Here is a 21,899-nt window from a genome sequence, read left to right as displayed (position 1 = left end):
TCTTTTTTGTCCTGCAACAGGGTTCAGGGATTGAGCCCGTCTGGTGGCAAACTGAGGAGCTGCAGTGTTGAGCTGTTCCCTTTGACTTACATTTTAAGCACAAGTGGTTGATGATTGTGTTCAAAGCTTCCTTCCCATTAGCAAGTGATGATTCATGTTTTAGCTGTCAGATTTCAAGTGTTACGCCCAGGCTCCATCCTGTTTTCCAAACTTTTGAGGGGTCTGACCCGACCTGGAAGAGATGGCGTCATAAAGCCATAAGCAAATATTCAGAACCACAGTATGACTAACACATTTAATGAATACTTATAGCATATATATATAACATTTTAATACAGTATACTGGACCTTCTCAATAGCTAGACCCTCAATCTAGATGCCATTACTTTCACGCCTACTCAAGTTTTATTTTTCCTCTTTAAATGTCTCTTGGGGAAAACCATGTAACAAAAACACAGCCAGACATTTTCCAGGTAAAACTAAGTTCATTTTTATTGAAACATCTTGTATATTTTCAGGTGGGCAGGATGACATTTCAGTACAAATTCACTTGATTTCCTGTAGTTTCTCGTCTCTAAACACGGCCGGGGCATTTTCCATTTCCTCATTAAGACTGATCGACCCCCTTCCCTCCTTCCTCCCTCCACAATGAGTCACATTGTGCGTATGCATCTTCAGACCAAACTCAAGAATATTTTTATATGATTAAGACAAAAAAAAAAAAAAAAAAAAATCTTTGGAAGGCTGAGAAGAGGACATAGGTGACGGACTGCAACAAAGACTTGATGAAAAGCTCCGATTTCCCAACATCAGTTTGTTGGAATGGCCCTTTAGTAGTTCTAAATGCTGGCAATTTAAGTGAGATAGCAGAATAATCTTTAACATTTACAGGGGGTTTCATTTATCTGGTGCTGTAACAAGACCAACATATAAGTGCTGATTTGCTGTTGAAATTAAGGGAACAAATTAGATCAACAAAGTTTTTTTTTTTTTTTTTTCTTTTTAAATTAAATTATGCTAAATTGATTCAGACAGCCAAGATCAACAGCCAGTCTACTGCAGAGACTGACCATTTAAAAGTCTGCCAGAATCAAAAGATGGAAGCGACAATTATCGACTTTAATCTTGTGCCTCATCCCCCCCCGAAAAACAGAACACAGACCCTCGTTTGACTGGACAGCCATTCAGATAGGGCTCTTCAGAAGAGGCCGAACACCGCGGTGCCCAACGTTCGTCACACTTTCAAACTCGAGTTTCAGTATTCTTCAGTGATCGTGACATTTGTTTCAGTATTGATGTACCATACTCCTATCAGAAATTTCACTCCATGGAAGCAGTACCAGAAAGGCATTTCATTTTCTTTTTTGGCAAACATTCTAACACAAGTTTGTAAACAGTTTTTTTTTTTCCCTTGTTGAAATAAAGAATAAACCAGAAGCCATTCATCCATCGTGAAAATAAATGATCGTCAACACGGGAAAATAAAAAATAAAATAAAAATAGAAGTGAAATACTGAAACCTTTCACTACTTTGTGGAAGTCAAAACTGAGAATCAAACACATTGAACACCACAGTAAAGATAAGTCCTCTGGTGGATGACAAAGTGGCCTCTTTTCGTAAAACAGTGTTTGCCGCTGGGTTAAGCTCATGAGGTGGGTGCAGTACTTTCCAGGAGCTAAGAGAGGAACCACTCTGGAAAACAAGAATCTTCTGCATTTCTTCTACAAGGATCAGGTCCTGTTACTCCAGCCAGGTTGATCCCGAGTGCTCTGGCTGGTCAAACACTATAGCAGCTTTTTTTTTAGTTTTTTTTTTATTTTGTTGTTTTTCATATTTCTAACTTTTTCTCCGCATTACTATTTTTGCTGTTGCTCAACAAAGTTCACAACCATACAAACGCACACAATTTGTAACACTTTCAGACTCAACATCCCTTCCTTCTTCCACCGGTCTGACATTTGCATCACCATACACACACACACACACACACACAACAGTTTCCAGGCAGTTGTAGTTCCTTTGCATAGTCTGTGGACCCCTGGGATCGGCCCAACTACGTTTCCGAATGTAAACGCCGTAAGGCACCGGGAACATAAACATCGTTAGGTGCAAGGAATACTGCCCCCACACATAACTTCTTAGGTGCCCCAAACTTCACCGCCCCTTGTGGTCATTACAAGTAACTTTACGACCCATGCACATATTGCGTTTTGCTCGTCTGACCGTCTCATTTCCCTCCTTTTCAATCAGTTTTCCAGTACAGTTTTGTTTGAAAAGGAAAGGAAATGAGGCAGCAGAGCTATTTTTGCCAGATGAGATGACGTATCGAATTTGCGTGCAAAATGGCTTCACAACATATAAGGCCTGTGGTAATTCTTTATTTTTTTCCCTCCCTCTCTCACCGTTTAAGAAATTAAACAATATCTGCTGACTCTTGTTTGGACTATGAGTCTCAAAATAAATATCTCCCTCTTTTTAATGTTTTACTTAAATACACCTCAATATACTTCTCCGATGCTCAAAAATACTTTTGCCTGAAGAGAGTGTCCTTCAAAAGTTAAGAGTTGGAAGCTTTCCCGCACACCTTGTTGCTCATGCAGGTGGCCCCTTTTTTTCTGGTCCAGTGGTATCAAATTCCACAGGAGCTAATTAAGATAAAGCGTTGAGAAACTGAAGGGTGGGAGGAAAGTCCACGTGAAATTTTCAAGACTGCAGGCGACATAGAAGCCTGTGGAATCAAAGGTCAAAAAGAAAGGGAATGAAGGAGTAAGGGAGGAGGCTGTAGAGGAAAGAAATGAAGGGGTGTTAATAAATAAGAGCGGTCACTCCTCTCCTGGTTTGACACTCCTTTCACAATACTGATAAGTGAAGATGTCCCGTGCTGTGCTCTCAGCACCAGGCCTGGGCTCTGCGCTGGTCAAAATCAGCTATTAGCCGCTTGATGTGGGCCAGTTTGTTGTGCAGGTACTCGCAGCGCAGTTTCTCCTCATGGTAGCTTGGATTATGCTGGAAAATAAATAACACAAATCCATGATATTAGACTACCAATGTCAGTCCCATAAGTGCCACGACTGAAGAGCTAAATCTGGACGGTCTTTGGTTACTTGTTGTTTGCCACAGGGAAGGTTTTTCTATACATTACCTGTGGCAAACAGATAAAAACCTGAGCATGACTGACTGTTCGGTATCTGTTATCAACATTCTTTTACTTAACAGAATTGGTAATATCCACTGGAGCTTCCAAACCTTTTTTCTACTCTCCCTCCCCCCTTCTCTATGACTCATCCCTTCTCAGACACTCTTTTCTATTAAATTTTTCCATCAGAATGAGCATCATGGTCACTTCTCCATAAAATTCACAACGGCAATCAGCTTGGGTCTGTTCAAGTACAAACTATAAAGCAGTAACAGTCTCACAAACTTATATACAGTCGACAACATTACGGCCTAGAAGGCGACGTCACCAGAAACTGCCGGTGTGACTGTGAGAGTTCCCAACGCAGCAGGAAAAATCCTCTAATTACACAACTGTCCAATTACTTTAATCAGAAAACTTTGAGCTTGTGGGATATTTCACACAACATACTGTCCAATCACTAGCCTGGCTGACGCGTCCACAATCTCGATGAGATGGTGGTCTGGGAACTAGGTGTGCATTTTCTCGTATTTGAGGCGTGGTTTACGAATGCCTAGAGCCGTTTATTGGGCGCTACGAATGTCTATCAAACGGCGTCAGGTTCTTCCCATGCTGCTTTGCGCGCGATTCATAGCCAATTGTATCACTTATACCAGATGACGACAGAGCAAGGCTGCTCAATTTCTCCATTGATAAAATAAATTCACAACTCTACAACATAAAAATTCATGTAGAATATAGCATATACTTTGTTGTCTACAGTAGTAGATCAACCCTCATCTTACATTGAAGCTCCCAGATCAAGGAAGTGACGTCGACACAGCTTTAGCAGCAGAGAAGCTATCAGGCTTGTGTTGATAATAATAAACTCCTGGAATATGTACAAACTTCCAAATGCATCGTTTTGTGAGTACAGACCATATTTGTACTACTGTAGAAGTTTGGTGTCATGGCATGTGATTTTAGTGTGGTAATTTTGGAGATGCTGCCAGGGTCCGTTAGCGCTTGTAATAAGCTATTCAGGATAACTCAGTAACTCCGCTGATGTTCAGCCAATGAATCTACTCCGAAACACTTTCTAAGGCTGCATCGAATGGTAACGTTGTGTCCGCTGCCATGTTGGATTAACCTTGTGTGATTGGTTCCCAAACTCAGGCAAAAATAAGGGCGGTGGTTTCCAGGCTGACTTTGCAGTGAGAATGAAATCGAGCGCAAAGCAGCATGGGAATTCCCAGGCTAGTCCAATCACATGTTTATGGCTAATATCACTCACATGCCCTTTCTGGGATTATCATGGGTGTGTCTGAATGAAGACGTTGGGAACATTTACATGAACATCGTAAGCGACCCATGTCTGATTGCGGTCAATTCCCCAAATTAAAGAAGTTGAATATCGGAAGTTCGAAAAGTGCAGACACTGAAGCACGTGTGCCCACTCGCGTGTTTCTCCTTTCTAAAAATTTGAGACTTTGACCTTGGAAGTGAGCACTTGAAAAAAAGTCAATCATAGTGCTCACAAAGGCGGAAATACATATAGTGAATACACACACAATTATTAATCACAGACTGTGCAAATACTCACTTGTTTCATCTTTTTGTACTCTTTCATGACTTCTTCTTGCACTTTCTGTAAATAAATACAAAATAAAAAGGTTATGCCAGTAAAACCATGTTATAACTTTACATTACAGCATACCGAACAGCAGCAGAGTGTTTTTACTGCTTTAATGACTTTAGGTTGCCTGGTGGTTGCAGATGTGACATGATCAAGGAACAGAAGTGGAATGGAGACAACACAAACTTTTGGTTTAGAGCCTCTTTCATTTCAGCCTCTTGTGTCCTCAATAATTTGACAGCAGTGTTCTAACAATTTTGAAAAGCCTGAATCCAAATGCTTAACATTATTCTGCAGAAGTCCACCAGACTGGCAAAAGTTGCAAGTACATATGAAACAACTGTCACACAGAGCATAACGTTGTCCAAACTACTGTTTAAACTAGTAATCTTTTCATTATTCTGCTCCTGACCTTCATAATCTTTTTAAGCCGAAAGTTATATGCCAAAGTTGTGCGTCTTAAGATCTAAGCAATGTTTTCCATATGACCTGATGCTCTTTGGTGCCAGGTGCCAGCTTCCGGCACTGGGCATCCAGCTGGGTAAAGTGGCGTGTGATGTTCTCCACACGGGCGTGCAACTGGCGGTACTCATCATACTCTGCGTTGAAGTCATCCTTGTAGCTTTGTCTCTGGTCGAGGGACACCAGAGCTGTATACTTACTGTAAGAAAAAGGAAAAAAAGAAAAGAAAACTTTGTACTAAGTACATCTTTTTTTAAGGTTCATGACTTTTAAAAATGCACGGAAGCTTAACAAAGTTAATATAAAACAGTTAAATGTATGAATCAATGTGTCATTACCATCTGGCATTCTTAATTTATTTTTTTAATTTTTTGGGGGGGGGGCGGGTATGAAAGGTAAAGCAGGACACATGATAGAAAGATGGGACAAAGTTACTCACGCTAAATAGGCAGGCATCTCAATTTTGGATGATAATTCAGTGGACTGGACTGGCTTATCTTTGTCTGGAGAGAAAGATATAAAAAGAAAAAAGGAGCATGAGAATGTAAATACTGTAACCCATTATACAGAAAATCAACACACCTATGAGCACCATCTTTAACTTTATAGTTATCAATTACAATGCAAAATTTTGTATTTTGAAAGAACAATAATAATAGTTTCTGCTATCACTCGTGGTTTTGTAAAATCCTTAAAGAGTAACATCTGTAAGAACAGTTTAAACAAGTTGAGAACTCATACAAATACAGAGGCAGGACACCTATACAAAAACATTTTGAAAAACCAGGTCAACAAGAGAAGGCCAAAGAGTAAAGAAGAGCCTAAATCAATTCAACATATTGTGAAAAATTCAAGAGCATCAGTGTTATTATTGATAAAAGTGTATGGGCTAAATTAGGCTGTAAGAATCACTGTGAGAATGATTTAAAGTCTGAGATAAACTGGCTTCATTAAGTCACATCAGTCACAAGATGCGTTAGTGCTGCTTGAGAAAGTCAGTCTGTATACACACATATACACTCCACTGCAGAATAAAGGGTGATTACAGGACAACAGGATGACTACTGTATATAGGTAAAGATGCTCTAAACAGTCGGGAGCAGGAGATCTGAAAATGCACCGACAAACTAAATTACAGAGACTAAGTCACTGCCTCTGGGACTGGACAGCTTCAAGTAATTGATTCAACTATGAATTCTGCATTAATTAAAAGAGTGACTGAATACATGCGAGAGCATCTTAAAGCCCAGATTTGAGTCCCATTGGAATGTTGTGGGGTATCTGAAAAAAGCAGCAATAATATTTGGATAATATTAATGTCAAACTCCATCCATCTATTTGATGTGAAAGCTGTGTACAATATGTTTATCAGAGTTGCCACATTAAATTTACACAACACTAAAGTTATTCACTAATATTCTGTTTCTTCAACTGTTTCTTTTTTTTTTTTTTTCTGTGAAAAACATCAACATAATTTAATGCCGTCTTCTGTACGTGTTTGGTTATGCTACACCTCATGCACAGCGGAGGGGAGACCTGTGAAGTGATGATAAAGTTTGCTCCAGGAGTTCATGAGTTGCTAAATCTTTTCAATTAGGGTTAAATCCGTATAAAAACCTATTTGAGGGTACTAGCAAGGATTCAAGTCTTGCCCAGAAGCATCACTGGACGCACCAGAGCCACTCTTAGGCTGTGTTCAAAACCGCATACTACATACTTACATACTTGCAAACGGCATACTCATTCGATCAGACAGTATGCAGAGCGTTTACACATAGTGCACTTCGCTCCTGCCCGAGCCGAAATCAGCCAGCCTGAAGCTGATTTCGCTTAAGCTATAAACTCTGTAAATATATAACTTTAGCAACATTTGAAACATTTTCAGGCGAGAAAGTAGTCGTTTAGATCCCCAACGTGTGGAAAATTTGACAAAATACCGGCTATTTACAAGTTTGTTCCCACGAATTCGGCGCTACTAAAGCTAGCAGTGAGTAACGCACTTCCGGTTATTTTCACAAAATAAAATACCCGTTGCCTTTTATCATAGGGAAAGCCATTACGATACAATTGGTGCTTTTGTTTTGAAAACAGGAAGTGAACCTACCCTCATTGTAGCTAGCTTGAAACTGCCGTTTTGACAGGAAATGACGATCGGTGACGTCAAGTTATGTTGCATCTTGGGTAGTTTAAGTATGACAAGTAACCACATGATGCATACTCAACATTTCGGCGAATCTAGTATGCATCCGGGAACTTAAAAAAAGTTAAAGTTAGTAGGAGTAGTGGGAGAAGTAGGCGGTTTCGAACAGAGCCTGAGTTATCTTCAGGTTTGTTACACTTGTGTCAGTGAATATATTATATTGAATTTATAAATCCCATGTAATCCTTTAAGTCTTACAACATTTGGCTCAGCTGTGCAAATATTGCCGACATTGGAGACGTACCTTGATCTTTGTGGGAATTTTTGTCCAGAACTTGTCCATTGTCCTCTTCAGCACTCCGCTTCTTTTTGGCCCTACGACTCTTCTCAGCCTGCTCGGCTACAATGGGAGGACTAATGCTGGCTCTTTCTGTTCGTTTCCCTTTCTCCCTCTCTCGATCCTTGTCTTTGTGCTTCTTCGATTTCTTTTTGAACTTCTTATTTGTACTGCTGGATAAGGGAGGGCTGCTGATGACAGTTGAGGTAACTGTGAGAGTGGTGCAAGGAGGAGGGCTGGGGGAAGCCACTGGTCTGGGGGAAGCCACTGGTCTGGGGGTAGGGTGCTGATAGCGGTCCGGCTGGGTCCTATCAGAGGAAAAGGGGCTGGGGGAAGGGTCTCTGCAGGAAGAACTCTGGTCAATGGGCAGGTCCTGGGTGCCACAGCCTTCTGGGGTGCACGGAGAGTTGGAGTTGGAGGCTGGGCTGGGTTGCTGGTGAGAGGGTGCAGGAGGATGGGATGAGATGGGGAGATGGGTGGGAGGGCCTGAGGAAACATTTGGGGGAAGGGACGAGCGTTTGGAGCTGTTGATGCCCTCGTCCTCACGACGGTCAGAGGAGGATGAAGATGCAGCTGGCCCTCGGTTGCTGAGGTGAGAAATGCGGGCTTTCTTGGGAGCCAAGGGATCAATGAAGTCAAAGTCAGGCTGGCGCTTCTGCAAGGACACAACAAACAAAAAATAAACAAACATTAAGCCAAATACTGTATTCCTCTGTTGGCATGTGTTAGTGTGCGTTTGTCCAGCTACCTGAGGAGATGTGGGCACACTGTCTTTAGGTGAACCGTTTGATGAGGCCGTCTCAACTGGAAGACCCAATTTGCTGTTTAGGAGAGGAAGAGTACTGTTAGATGAGAACAATATGTTGTATAAGAAAAAGCCCTGCGGGAGCTGACATGCAACTGGAATTACTCCAGGAACTGCTGAAAACACACTTTTTAAAACAAATGATTGAATGACCATGAGATGTTAAACCTTTGGCTTTGATTGTATTTGCTGTAAATTGCAGACTTCACCCGCATATTTGCTCTGCTGTAAAAAGAAATACTTGTTTTGTGATGGAGTGCAAGTAACGTGAAATAATCAAGATTGTGCGGTGCAGCTGTTGTCCAAGCTTTTCACCTGAGCTTCTCTGTCATGCAATGTTTTTGGCACTTCATCCTCTTTGTAACAAGATCTGTTCTCAGCCCCTCCCAGCTCGAGCCAACTTTCAACCAGTCAGCATTCAACCTACATGTGGTGTAATCTCAGGGCTGTGCTGCTAGCTCCTTGTAGGACCGCGCACAAATAGGTTTGCATAGACAAAAAAAACAAAACAAAAAAAAAAACTCTTCGCTCTACAGTTGTTGAGAGTGAGACATATCTCCGTGCAAACGTAACAAGCCCTTAAGATGCTAAAAGCACTGCTGCAACAGGGTACTTTTGCACTGTGAATATCAGGTAGTCTGTTCTCGTACTAGAGCTTATAAATAAGTGTAGTTAGTAGGGATGTTGATTGATTGATTGTCATTTAACTATTGCTATCAAATAACTTAAAAGCATAACTGATTAAGAAGAAAATTAGACGGTTTAGCCGCATCATTGTGGTCACAATAATTGTAAAACGAGCACAACTCTCTGCCTTTCAAGAAAAATAATAATATCGTCTGCCTTGTCCCTGTATCTGCAGCAGTAATGTTGATAAACTGGTTTATAAAATAGTAAAACTCGTATGGTTTAGTTAAGCAGAGTGTCAGATAACAGACTTACAGCTGCTTCATGTTCGCTGCAGTCGAGAGATTTTTTCAGGTTTAATCACTAAAAGGCAATTTCAAACATTTAATTTGAAGAATCAAACATCATTTCAGGGAAAAAAAAAAGAAAAAGAAAAAGAAAAGAAGAATGGCATTCCTAATAGTTGACACACAATAAGAAGTAAATCCTTCGGTCAGGTTTTCGGGATTTAAAAAAAAATAAATAAATCGAGACCATGTGTTAGCCATCTGGGTGAGGTATGTGGCTTATGATGTTTCATTTACAGCCTGAGGATCTGTTATGGCTCTGCATTTCTTTTCCATATCTCTACTGCCTGTATGAAAAGAATTCAAGAAACACACAAACAATAACAACTAGAAATGCACTCAGAGAGTGCAGACCTCCGCCAACAGCCAACCTACCTGTGGATAGCGAGCCATGTATGGACATACGTTCCTGATGTGGGCTACTTGTTCTTTGGCGCTGTCAGCAGAAGAGGCATTCCCTTCTCCCTATTCATTATTGAACAGCAGTGTTCGCCGTTATTAATTATTATTAATATTATTATAATAATGTTTTGTCGGGAAGCAGTGTTCGCCGTTATTATTACGCTATATGCAGTTATGCACACTGGCTTGCCGTTGCAATCTTTTGTTGTGCTAATTACAGCAAATCCGCGCAATATGCATTCTGTCTGGCTTTGGCTCTGTTTGGCTGTGGCACCTTGAGGTCGCGCCACCTTGTGGCAGGTCGCAAGATTGCAGCACGAACAGACGAACGAACATCCAGACAAACCAACAGACAAACTCGGGCGATCACATAACCTCCTTGGCGGAGGTAATAAATAAATATAAAAAAAGAAAAAGCCTAAAAAGGCCTCTTCTGTACCGAGCCAGAATCCGGTCCACCTGGGTCTTCTCGTCTTCAGAATAGCCAGGCCAGTCTCGCTGGACATCCCGATATATGAAGTCCTTCAGTGAGTATGTGTTGTCTTTGGGATTTAGGTTGGCCACCTGTTTAGCAGACATACACACAGTTTCAAAGCTAAAACTACAGCAACATGAAACCTATACAACATGCACAGAAACTTCATATTTCCTGTGCTGGCCATCTGTGCATGCAAATTATGTTTAACAATTTAGTGAATTGTTTCTCGTCAATGAGGCCTTTATGCGCACCCGATTACCTCAGGCAAATGTGCACGCTTCAATCTCATGTTGAAACAAGGGTAGAAGGGACCCCTGGGGTCAGGTTAGATACTTGAAGGCCACTTCTGGTACTTTCTTACAGTAAAAGTTTTGGTAAAAATCGACTATTTGTACTCATTTGTCCGTGTTAACCCGGGATGCGACCTGGATCACCACCATTTGACTTAGACACGATTTCTGAACACTTACAACTATTTCAAGCAAACACAAAAAGTCATGAATTACTTGTTGCAGGGTGGTCCCCAGTGAGTTTCGGTCCTTCTGGTTAATACCGTCCCGCTGCAAACGGCCGAGCATTTCCAGCTTCTTGTACGACTTCAGCGCCAGCAGGTGAATGATGCGATCCCGGAACGGCCTCTGAGACACGGGGTTATTGGAAAGGCACTTGCGTATAGTGTTGGCTGGGTTGATTGGTGTGGAGCGTTTGCGCTCTGGGACCACGTCTGGAGCCGACAGTGCAGGCTTACGAGTATGTACTTGCTTTCCTAAAAACAGAAGGTAAAAGGCATCATTAACCCACTTCTCTGGAGGGACTTTCATCATCATATTTTTGGTCGGTTGCTAATTGAAGTCAGCCTCAGTTGACCTTGGTTTTAAATCAGTGGGGTAAATGAGTTGGAACCAAAACATACCAATAATACCAGTAAGACCGTTTAAAGCTGAAATGTGAAAGTCACAACCAATTTAAAATGAACTTCAGTACATATGTAGCCATGATCTGGACTGGTTTTCAGATCTAGACTTAAAATTTTCAGTTAGTTAATACCTGCTTTTTGCTTCAATTATTCAGTTTTTGAAACAAGGCAGTCCCAAAATAATAATGCTACAGCCAATGAATGTCTAAGCCACACTAAACTGTAGTTTTATTACCTCAAGGTAGTTTGGATAACTTGAGGTCTTAATCTGATCAGCACTTCCCTAAGACGTGGCTCTATAATGCTGGGCTGTGTCCCAGGTTGCCTGCACATTCCCCTAAACTTCTTCATGGCTGTTATGAAATTCTAAAGCCCTTTAAGAGATTAAGGTTAGAGAGAGGAAGAGAAAAAGGGACACTCCTCCCTTTCCTTCTTATCAAAAAGTCGACTGGAAGCTACGGGAGCTCACATACACACACACCTTACCTAACGGAAAAATTCAAGGAGAAAGCTCTGGCAATCTTTCGTCTATGCAGAAGTGGAGTTTTAGAGTTTCCCCCATCAAATGCCACTGCATTCATAATTACATACATTGTGCCGTTCATTGAAACATACAAATTAGAATCACTTTTTAACACCAGAAGCTAAAAGACCCATTTTGTTTTAGTAAACATGGTGCTAACTTCAAACCAGCTGCTTCAAGTTCCTGACCCCCCTTCTTTTCTCAATGCGGCCCCTCTCGTTTCCCAGTTTCTGTCTGAGCCAGTGTATGCAAATCTGCAACCTATCCCTAGGGCAATGTTAAATGAGGCATAATATATACCTTTTCTCTACAAGTAAAGTCTCAGAGTTTGTATTTAAAGTGTAAGCTCCAAGTGCCTAACAGATCATTAGTTCTGCCATACCTGTGCAAATCCTTTTTGCAGCTACTCTAAAGTGGCTGTTTCAGTGTACGAGAGAAGAAATATATTGTACAATGAAGTTTAAAAAATAAATAAAAAATAACAGGCCAGCATACAAGACCCATCTTGTAAATTTTGAACCACCTGTAATCCTACTGAACAATTTCATCGACAGGGATTTTCTCGTTGAAATAAAAAGTAATCTCACAGTGTTCTGGGTCTGGGGAGTACATTGTGACTTTTGTGTTGGCAGGGCTTGCTTTGCTCTTAGCTTTGACATTTTAGAGTTTGTTTAAGCACCTCTAGCAGGAAAACAGCAAAGTGGGCTGTAGCTACTTATTTGGAATTTAGGGAAGGTCTACTTTCTCTGGTTTTCCTCAGAAGGATCTGCTTACTAGCCGGGGGCAGCACTTATCCCCTTATCACCTGAGTGAGGTTCCGACAACATTTTGCAAACCGAGAAGGAAAAAAAAAAAATGATCTGTTCCCTCAGTCGACTGACCAAACAGGGTGAAATCATTTTAAAATTACATTTTTGTTAGTTTCATCCTGCCACTTTAAAACAAATGAAGAGAGGGGGGGTGTCTTTAAGCCATCTAAATGTTAAGAATAGCGTTTGTAAAAAAAATAATTTGTTGGCACCTAAGCATTTTCAGGTGCTTTGTAGAAACATATCCCATGAAATACATGAGCAGCATAAAATAACTACATTTGTAACTTCGTTTCTGTTAAAGTTTTGTGAACAAGTGACAAGGCTCTGGATGGTCAGTCTGTGGTCAACAAATGTACGGTAACAGTAAGACAGTTGTTGGACACAAGCAGAATTACCTGCTTGTAGTGTGACCGTACCCATTTTGGCAAGCTATTGGTCAACAGCACAGAAATGACTTTATCTGCCAGGTTTTGCACTCAGTCAGACGCCTAATATGGGGGGAAAGGCAAAATGGCTTAGTAGGTTGCAGTAACAGCTTTGAATAGAGTGCTGCTGTCAGCTATTCAGTCTCTCAAAAGAGGCAGAGTCTGAAAAGAGATCAGTGTTGATAGAATGGAAAGCCATGGCTGCGTGTGGGAATCCAGTTGCTGCTACAGATAAGCAAGACTGAAGTGAGGGCCTTACCTCTGTACTGGCCCCCAGGCTTGATGACTTTGGTCCCACGTTCACGTGTGTCCTCCACAGCCTGGGTCATACGTTCCCGGGTCACCTGGTACGAGTCATTGGTGGCACACACGGTGACCTTGTCCTGTACCGTCGCCAACAATGCCAGGTGTGAGGCCCCTGAGCTGGAGACAAAGAGGGAGTATAAGAGAGAAATGTGAGGCAGAGGGGGATTACCCTTCCAGCAACGTGTAGTAAGACAGTAACAGTTGATTCAGCTGAACAGTGATTACCATTACCTCGATGCATACTGATGGATGCACTCAAAGCTTCCCTGAGGGTTGTCTTTGCCAACATTAGACAGGTAGAAATCGAAATTGTGGGAGGTGTTTGCAGAGGAGTCAGTCTTGGGAATTTTAATGCGCTGTAAAATAATTTGCACAGACACTGAGTATAACACATCTTCTATAATGCATTCATGAGCAATACCGTGATATCTAAATATTTCAATACCATTTAAATAAATAAAATTGGGAAGTAATAGCAAAGTTAGCCTTTAAAAGATAAAAAGATAAGTGTTTTTACTTATGAAACACTGATATTTGAGAGGCTTTTTCCCCATTAAATTAAAAAGAAGAATTCACAATTTGTTGGGGAAAAAAACAACAACATTAAAATAGCTAAAGCGGCACACCTCCGTAATCATGCTATAATAGCCCAATTTTGGTCTTGCAGAACCCAAGAAGCTCCCCAACCTGCTCTTTTTAAAATGAGACAATGGTCTGATGGATGTTTAAGACATCTGCGTATAACCAGCGCCGCGTTTCCAAATCTCAAACTTCCTGGACCCCTGCCTTGCATCGTTTACATATTTCAGTGCTACATATCATTTAATCCAAGTTTAAGCTTAACTTAATTGACCAATGTCATGAGGAGAACAGAAAGAAACAATCTTACCCCTTGGAGTCCCTTGAATTGTATTGTAGGCCGCAATGAAGGTACATTCTGAAAAGGACAGAGCACAGTTGAACTAATTAACAACTACAAGCACATAAAATACATTCACAAGAAAATAACCAAGAGGTTAACAATTTTGATAACCAATAGTTTTAACAATAAAACCGTATCACATGTGAAGAACAATTCTCACATAACACTAAAGATGATGTCAGATGACTTGATCTGACGACCACCGCACAAAACCAAATGACTTTAGCTTTGGAAATAAATCACTAAACACATTGGTTGCAGTTTAATGATCCAAAGCGGGGGGGATGGAATTTAAAACACTGAACAAAATATTTATGGAGCATTTTTGTCTTGTGTAGGTTTGTTGGGAGTCGATTTGAAGCGGAGCTGAAGGCCACAAATATGCAGTGGCTGTTCTGGAGCAGCATATAGGCAGTTAAGATAGGAAAACACTCATCTCCCAGCCTCTTCACATAGCTTAAAGCACACAGAAGAACCAGTTGGCCAGACTCCTGAAATGCTGCATGAACTGGTCGGAGAGGAATGTGATATTTAAAAATTTATTTATTTATTTATTTATTTTTAAATAAAATCAACAACAGACTCTTTTCGATGCTGGACACGAAGCACGCATGTCGACGCGTAGCTAAACAAAATGACTGCAGGATAAAACGTATACTTTTATAGCACTGAGATTATATCATGCTTGTGAAAGCTAAAGCCACTCTAAAGCCACAGATTCCCTCCCCCACTCACACACAGTTCTGATCACATTTCACATCACCACAGAAAGACAAAGATAGCCAGCCTCCATAGTTCGATGACTGGTTCAGCTACAACAGACATTACTGAGAGGGAGAGAAACAAAAAGCAGGCCGTTTTGGCTGCTCAGTCAGCAAGAGATGGCAGGCTGCCGTTCAGTGCAGCAAACGAACCAACACACCCTGCAAGGTTGGAGCACTGGCCGTTACAAAGAATTCCTTCAACTTAATGGCGTCTTCGCCTACCAGTTGTCAGAAACTCAGCTAATTATCAGTTAAAGTTTTGATTTACAGTGTTGGCTTTAAATTCAGGCTCCACTATTGATGATTTCAACAGCAGGTGGCTCACGGCCAATCGCACAGATATCATGTAATTTTTCTATCTGATGAAAATTCAACTGTTTAATAAATCACAAACGAGGCTCGGATTTGTTTCGACTTTTTACTCAACAACATGACGTCTATATTGTTTGGAGTACTGTACTTCTAAAAAAAAATAATGAATTTATGAATTAACTGACAAACAGTCCATAGTGGGCACGAAATGCGTTTTTAAACAGCAGCAGATAACAGTGAATACCTGCCAAAGAATAAAAATTAAATATTGTTCTACTGCAGAAACACTGACAAGACTCTAGGTGAGACTCTCACCTTTCCAAATAATCTAGTCTATCACTGCTTATTTTCACATATCAAACAAACAATTTTGGGAAAAGCCAGCCCCACAGGAGGGACACTGAGCCATACGCATTAGCACGTGTAATGCACACATATAGGCATTGTCTGCCAATCACAGAGACCTCTGAACACTAAAACCCTCATGCTAAACCATTGTGCACTGGTCCTGGGTGAAGACCTAGGCAGAGTCCCCGTGTTATGTAATTGTATAGCTGTTGGCAGCTTGACGGAGTTAAGGTCAAGTAACTTGGCTACAGGCACCTGCAACACAAGACTGCAGAGGCTTCTTCAGATTAGATCACCTGTGTTTCCCTGAACATGATTACATCACCTGAACAGTTCTAGATTATATATATATATATATATATATATATATATATATATATATATATATAACATCTGTACAGGTAGGCAAACCCAGTTTTGAATGTTCAGAAGTCAGTTAATGGTGTCAAACTCTGGGGAAAAGTCGATTTTTTTTTAAGTGGTTATGTAAAGTACATAAATACACTGCATTTGGCATCACATTATCCTAATATATTAATGCCATCAGATAGCATACATTTGTATCTGACCACTCTTTGTAAACTGCTGCTTGATGTTGAAGGGAATGTGGAAAGAAAAAAACAACAACTATAATCTGGTAAAAAAGGCCCATATTTAATATTTGGCCCGTCTAAAACCATTTAAATCCATTTGTTTTCATAACCTTCAGCTAGTAGGTCGCTCGTTTGCGACTTTTTTTTTTAAACACATATGAAACTGAGTTAAACGGTTTAAAAAAAAAAAGAGAGAGAGAGCGAGAGTGAGTATCCCTGCCAGGTTGCGGTGTTAGGTTTTCAAGCTAGCTGAAACTTGTAACCATATGGTAAGATGACCAGTCATCGACATAATTGGGACGCCAGTACCTTGAGAGTTACAGTTAAATGAGGCTTTATTCATACATGTGTATTTTTTCAGTCTGCTCCTAACATAACTACCACCTCATCGAATTAAACTTCAAGTTAGTGAAACAAAGCTTTGGAAACTAGACACTCGTTTAATAAATATAGCCTTGAAACGAGTGTATCGGTCGATATGAAATTGCCACATTCCTAATTTGGTAAAGAAGGTTAGTTGACATGGGTAGAGGAAGAAAAAAAAGGGACTTTATGAACAGCACAGGGGGGTTTACACAAACGTAGAGCTAACACTAATCAGTGTCGAACTTAACAAACAAGTTTTCTAAGTTAACAGACATTTGTCAGCTCATAAAACCAAGCCAGGGCACAAGATCAAGTCCTCGTTTATCTTCTTCGGTTGGTCAAATGAATGACACAAAACTTAATGTAACACAAAAACAGGCAGAAACTCGCTCTGTCAACAGCTTAGCTAACTTTGTAGCTTTAGCTGTGCGTGGCAGTTGGTCTTCCTAGCTAAGACAGTGGTGTCAGCCCGAGTCCTAGCTGCTTTCAACATGAATTAATATGTTTTTACTCACCATACAATTTTGGTAGCTTTCTATGGCTCTCAGCGCTGTCTCAGTCAATTTAACGTGTAATACGGTGACTCTTTCTGCGCTTTGTTGGCCACAATTTAATCCATACCTCCCATCCTCGGAGAGAGCCGCCATCTTTACCAGCCCTCCACCATCGTCCCTCTGAGGCAGGAGCATTTAGCAGCCCAGGCTCCCTCTGCTCACCCCGGTCCGGGGAGGGATTATATTGTTGCCTGCAGGGCTGACAGTTGGATTGGTCCTAACTTGCAAAGCAGTTAGTTTTTCACTTTCTACGCACAGTAAAGTTACAAATTCGCACATATTATTATGTTTATATTGCGTTTGTGCTTCTTTCATGAGTTGGTTTACATTTAATATTTGGTTTTGTTTTTGGATTTTCTACGAGGATACAGGAAACTGAATGGAGTCGTGTTTGGTCTTTTAAAACCTTAATTAGAAAAACATTCCTTGCCTACTAGTTCCTCTTTCTCTGTAAGCCTGTAACCTTCCTTGCAAACACTTATACACACAAACACACTCTGCTGTTTTGCTGACATGGCAGAACTAATTTTAGCCTACTGAAAATGTTAAAGGTAGCTTTTGTGAATACACTGCGGTGAAAACCTACTGTCTTCACAGATGAGGCTTTGATGCATTGTAATGAATTTAATATATGTGTATACATTCTATTATATAAATATAAACTACTTTCCCTCTATGTTAGATAACATACATTCAGAATCGTTCCACATTACCCTTCAGACATATTGATTTCTCAAATGAACTGCCTCACACTACATTCACACAACAATACATAAGAACACTCATGTCAATAGAATAATCAGATGTTGTGCTGTAGTTTCAGCTAATATGGGGGCTGTGCAATCAGGTTCGACAAAAAAAATAAAATAAATAAAAACTCTTATGTGGTTCCTCCTAAAATATGAGGTGACAATAAGTGTTTCCCTTGTCAGCTGGATTATCTAACAGTATCAGTCCCCTTGACATGATGATTAGTGGCGTAGCCCCAGGCAGGGTGGGGAAAGCCTTGTGTGAATCCAGCAGATTACCATAGGTCTCCACCCCACCCAACCCCCTTGACACACTTACACAACTACACAAGTCTTATGTTTGAAACATTTTTGACAAAGACCAATTAGCTTCTCCTGTTTCTTAAAATAAGTTGACATGCAGTTGGTTTGAAGAGGAATGAATGTATGAAAAGTAAAATCAGACCTGGTAAGCAGCACTAGCTGAATTGACAGTTTTGCTTCAGAGCATTGTTTCCTGTAGTGCGCCCCCTCTTTCTTAGAAACCAAGCATATTATAGGTACTTAGTCATAGTTTGTCTGACATGTTACCTGCTATGCAAAAAATTAAGTAAAGCCAAAGAGTTGCCCTGACTCATTAGTTTTTGGTTTTAGAGCTTCTGTGTTGACATAGATCCTGAAGGTGTAGGCTTAAGAATACCGTAAAATTTTCACTCGTTTTGCTTCAGGCTCATCATTAAACATGGGGTACTTAAAGTGTTACCAAGAATGCCGATGCCTTTTCTTTGATGTTGCTTCATTTTGCATATAGCTTATCCTCATGAATTATTCTTTGTCTTATTTGACAATTCTCAAAAACTGAAAAAGGTTAACCATTAATGTATGTATTATTATTTGGTCAGTTTTAGAACTAATCAGGGGTACATGCTTTAATGACTGGGGCTTGGAGCCCAGTCAGAAACAATGATAAAGACGCTGCTGCTCTTTTTTGTAACATTTAAAGATGCTGTTTTCCTTTTAAGAATTGGATTTCTCCTTCCCATGTCATGTTTCTCTATATGCTAAAGTAAACTCTGGCAAATGGCACTAACATCTACTTATTCTCTTCGTGGCCCAGACCTTATCAGTGTAAGTGCATCAGTGTTCTTTAAGAAGCCATGTGAGTGAAAGGAAAAAGCTCTAATGAACCCAGATGATTTCTAACACTTTATTCTGAAACCTGTTTTTGACAACTGAGATGAAGCTAAACTTAAGTATCTCTATTATGAGATGGGAGATGCATTTAGAAAATAAGAAATCAGCAAAAAATATTAGCATAACTGAAGTACTAAACCAGTTAAGTTAATTTTGATATTTGATTTCTTTTTTTTTTCTTCCTCACAAGGTCCTAAAAACATCTCCAGCAGCTTAACCAACCTGTGGGTGACACTAATAAGGAAGTGTGGTAATGGCTTGTTAGCTAGGTCTTGGGCTGGATTTTATCCAGCTGCTCCTGCTTTCTCCATCAGTGCAGATAAATGAAGGACAGGTGGGCTGTGGACTCCTTACGCCCTAATGGTTTCAATGCTCAGAAAATGACACAAAGTCACACCTGCAAACTGATAAATTGTATTTATCTGCATGAACATTGCTCCGATGGGGTCCCTATGTTCATTAGTTTGAAACGCAGGACTGATTTACGCCAAGACTAGCCTCATTCTTGACCGACTTAATAACTGATACAGCTGTTAGATGTTTAAAACTGCTTGAGGTGAACGCTGAAAACCTGACAAGTTTGACTGAGTAAAGCCAGGGGAATGCAAGCCTCAAGCAAACTTTAAACATCTCCTCTATTTTTAAGTCCATTCTAAATTTGTCCATACATTAGAATAGAACCAGGTAGTAATACACTATTTAATCTGACTTTTTATCATATCAATAACTTCTCTTTGTGTCACCTTTGTCCAACTCTTGCCTCACAGCAGATTTGTCTATCAACATAGATTTGAAATGTTGCTTTAAAGGAGAAGTGGGGGGGGGTATTACACAAATCTTTCCTCGTTAGGGATTTCTCTCTGCTTTACATTATGCTGATTCAAGCAATAAACTCACTTACCACAAGTAAAGCACCTGACAGAGATTAAACCAACAAATCTTTAAAACTGCTTTGCATTATGGCATGAAAAGGGAAACTCAACAGGGGTCAGACCGATACATTGAATGTAACTTAAGTAAAAGAAACGGGTGCCTTGTGTATGTCAGACGTAAGAACACAACTCTGTAATATCACTTAAATTTCAAATAACTTGACTTCAAATAAATAACTCAATAACCGCATAATTTCAGATTTGACAAGTATTTTTCTCTTTTGAGCAATCAAAAAAAAAACACACACACACATTGAAAATCTTAAGGATCTTAAAATGTCACGAAAATGGACAAGTATTCCAAAAAAAAACTGGCAGCAAAAATCTATAATAATACTACTAAAAAAAATAGAAAAGTATAAACCCCAAATGTAATTGCTGCTGTGACCATATAGAACAAACCATTTTAAAATGATGCCACCAACATTGTGCATCATCAAATGAGGATTCCCAGCCCAGCTCTGAAAAAACAGACTGAAAGGTGCTACAGGCATGGCATAGAAGTTATCAGTGGAAAACAAGGTTTCTGTGACAGCTCAAAGAGACAACAAAGCTTACACTTTAGCACCAAACTTCTAAAGGAAACTTAGCTAAAGTACAAGAGAAGAAGTCTGATGAGTTTTGGGAGTACATCGTTTGATTAGAAGGGAGCAAGATATTTTCACCACCAGATTAACTGCATTGTCCAACACTGATGTACAGAGGTCGTTGGCACGGGCAGGATGAGAGCAAAAGGTGTTGGGGATATGACATTTATAGATAGAATCTGTGGAAATACCAAAATACTGTCAGACTCTCTGACTTCCAGCCTCCTCACTCTTGTCCGAAGAGAAATATTCCAACATGATGAACCAAAGTTCACTGCCAAAATCACTTGAGTTTCTGAATAGGGGGTAGATCAAAACTATAATTTGCTCAGTTAAACTGAGTCTGTCATAAAGGTTGACATATAAAGTGTTTGAAAAAAAAAGAAAGAAAGAAATCAATTGAGTGCCTTCTACAGGGAAATATTCTATAATATCTATAATGTCGTAAATCTCAGACCAAGCACTTTGCGGTGCTATGGCACAGTAAAGAGACTAAATTTGAAATCATTTCTCTCCTCCACAAAGCAGATCTGTACCCACAAAGTCTTTCCTGGCAGGCCAAAGCTAAAGGACCAACAACACGAGCAAGACAAGCTTACATCAGATAGTTCACCAAGTGGAAGTAATATCTTAAAACAAATAAACGTGCATTTGTAATTCTGTGCAAAGCGCCAATGCAGCAACCCACTGCATCAGCTAGTGCCTCGGGTGGGCACTGGCACAGCAATGCTAGCAGCAGAGCAGCTCCAGGCTTGGCCTGTCACCAGTACACAAAAGCTTTCAATCCACAGGATGGGATTGTAAATTCCATTGGTGTCTGCATCTCTGTGTTCAAATCAGCCACCCCTAAATTCATAATGTTCCTGTAAACAGACCTTAATGGTTAAAGCTTTGAACCACCATAGCATGAACAATAATTTGATATCTGTATAGCATTTCAAAATCAAGGAATTCAGTCATTCAATCTTCATTTTTAGAATAATTTGTTATTGATTTAATAGATTTAATAAGACACAGGCAGCATGTTTTATCCTATTAATTATATCATCATTAATTGATATAATACTGTATAAATGTGCTAACATCTAGTGTTGAATGGATAATCAAATGCATAATATTGACTTTAAAAAAACACAATTCTACACAAAGTAAAAGATATTTGTGAATATTTTCTCACATTTTTGTCAAAGGAAAACTTTGCTTGTTGCACACCAGAACTTTATTTTCATAGCCTGTTTTTGTAAAGTAGGGGAAACTTTCAGCATGA

General features: G+C 40.0%; 1 protein-coding gene across 1 annotated transcript; it reads right to left on the bottom strand.

Annotated features, from left to right (window-relative positions):
- Positions 1 to 465: 465 nt before the first annotated feature.
- Positions 466 to 17,337, bottom strand: ell2 (elongation factor for RNA polymerase II 2). Its single transcript, XM_075460470.1, has 12 exons — positions 17,153 to 17,337; positions 14,222 to 14,269; positions 13,564 to 13,688; positions 13,286 to 13,449; positions 10,857 to 11,116; positions 10,312 to 10,436; positions 8,440 to 8,512; positions 7,659 to 8,346; positions 5,654 to 5,717; positions 5,242 to 5,413; positions 4,720 to 4,764; positions 466 to 3,007 (listed from the first exon to the last, which is right to left on the bottom strand). The coding sequence occupies exons 1-12, from the start codon at positions 17,324 to 17,326 to the stop codon at positions 2,891 to 2,893; spliced, it is 2,055 nt and encodes a 684-aa protein (XP_075316585.1). The 5' UTR covers positions 17,327 to 17,337; the 3' UTR covers positions 466 to 2,890.
- Positions 17,338 to 21,899: the final 4,562 nt, after the last annotated feature.

This window comes from Odontesthes bonariensis, chromosome 3 (assembly GCF_027942865.1).
Source record: "Odontesthes bonariensis isolate fOdoBon6 chromosome 3, fOdoBon6.hap1, whole genome shotgun sequence".
NCBI lineage: Eukaryota > Metazoa > Chordata > Actinopteri > Atheriniformes > Atherinopsidae > Odontesthes > Odontesthes bonariensis.
This window is presented reverse-complemented; position numbering and strand designations above follow the sequence as displayed.

Coding starts and splice junctions, on each gene's coding strand:
- ell2 (XM_075460470.1), bottom strand. CDS start 17,326: ATGCTCCTGCCTCAGAGGGACGATGGTGGAGGGCTGGTAAAGATGGCG. Junction 10,437..10,856: donor TGGGGACCACCCTGCAACAA/GTAATTCATGAC, acceptor TCTGCTAAACAG/GTGGCCAACCTAAATCCCAA. Junction 4,765..5,241: donor CTGGCACCAAAGAGCATCAG/GTCATATGGAAA, acceptor ATTTATTTACAG/AAAGTGCAAGAAGAAGTCAT.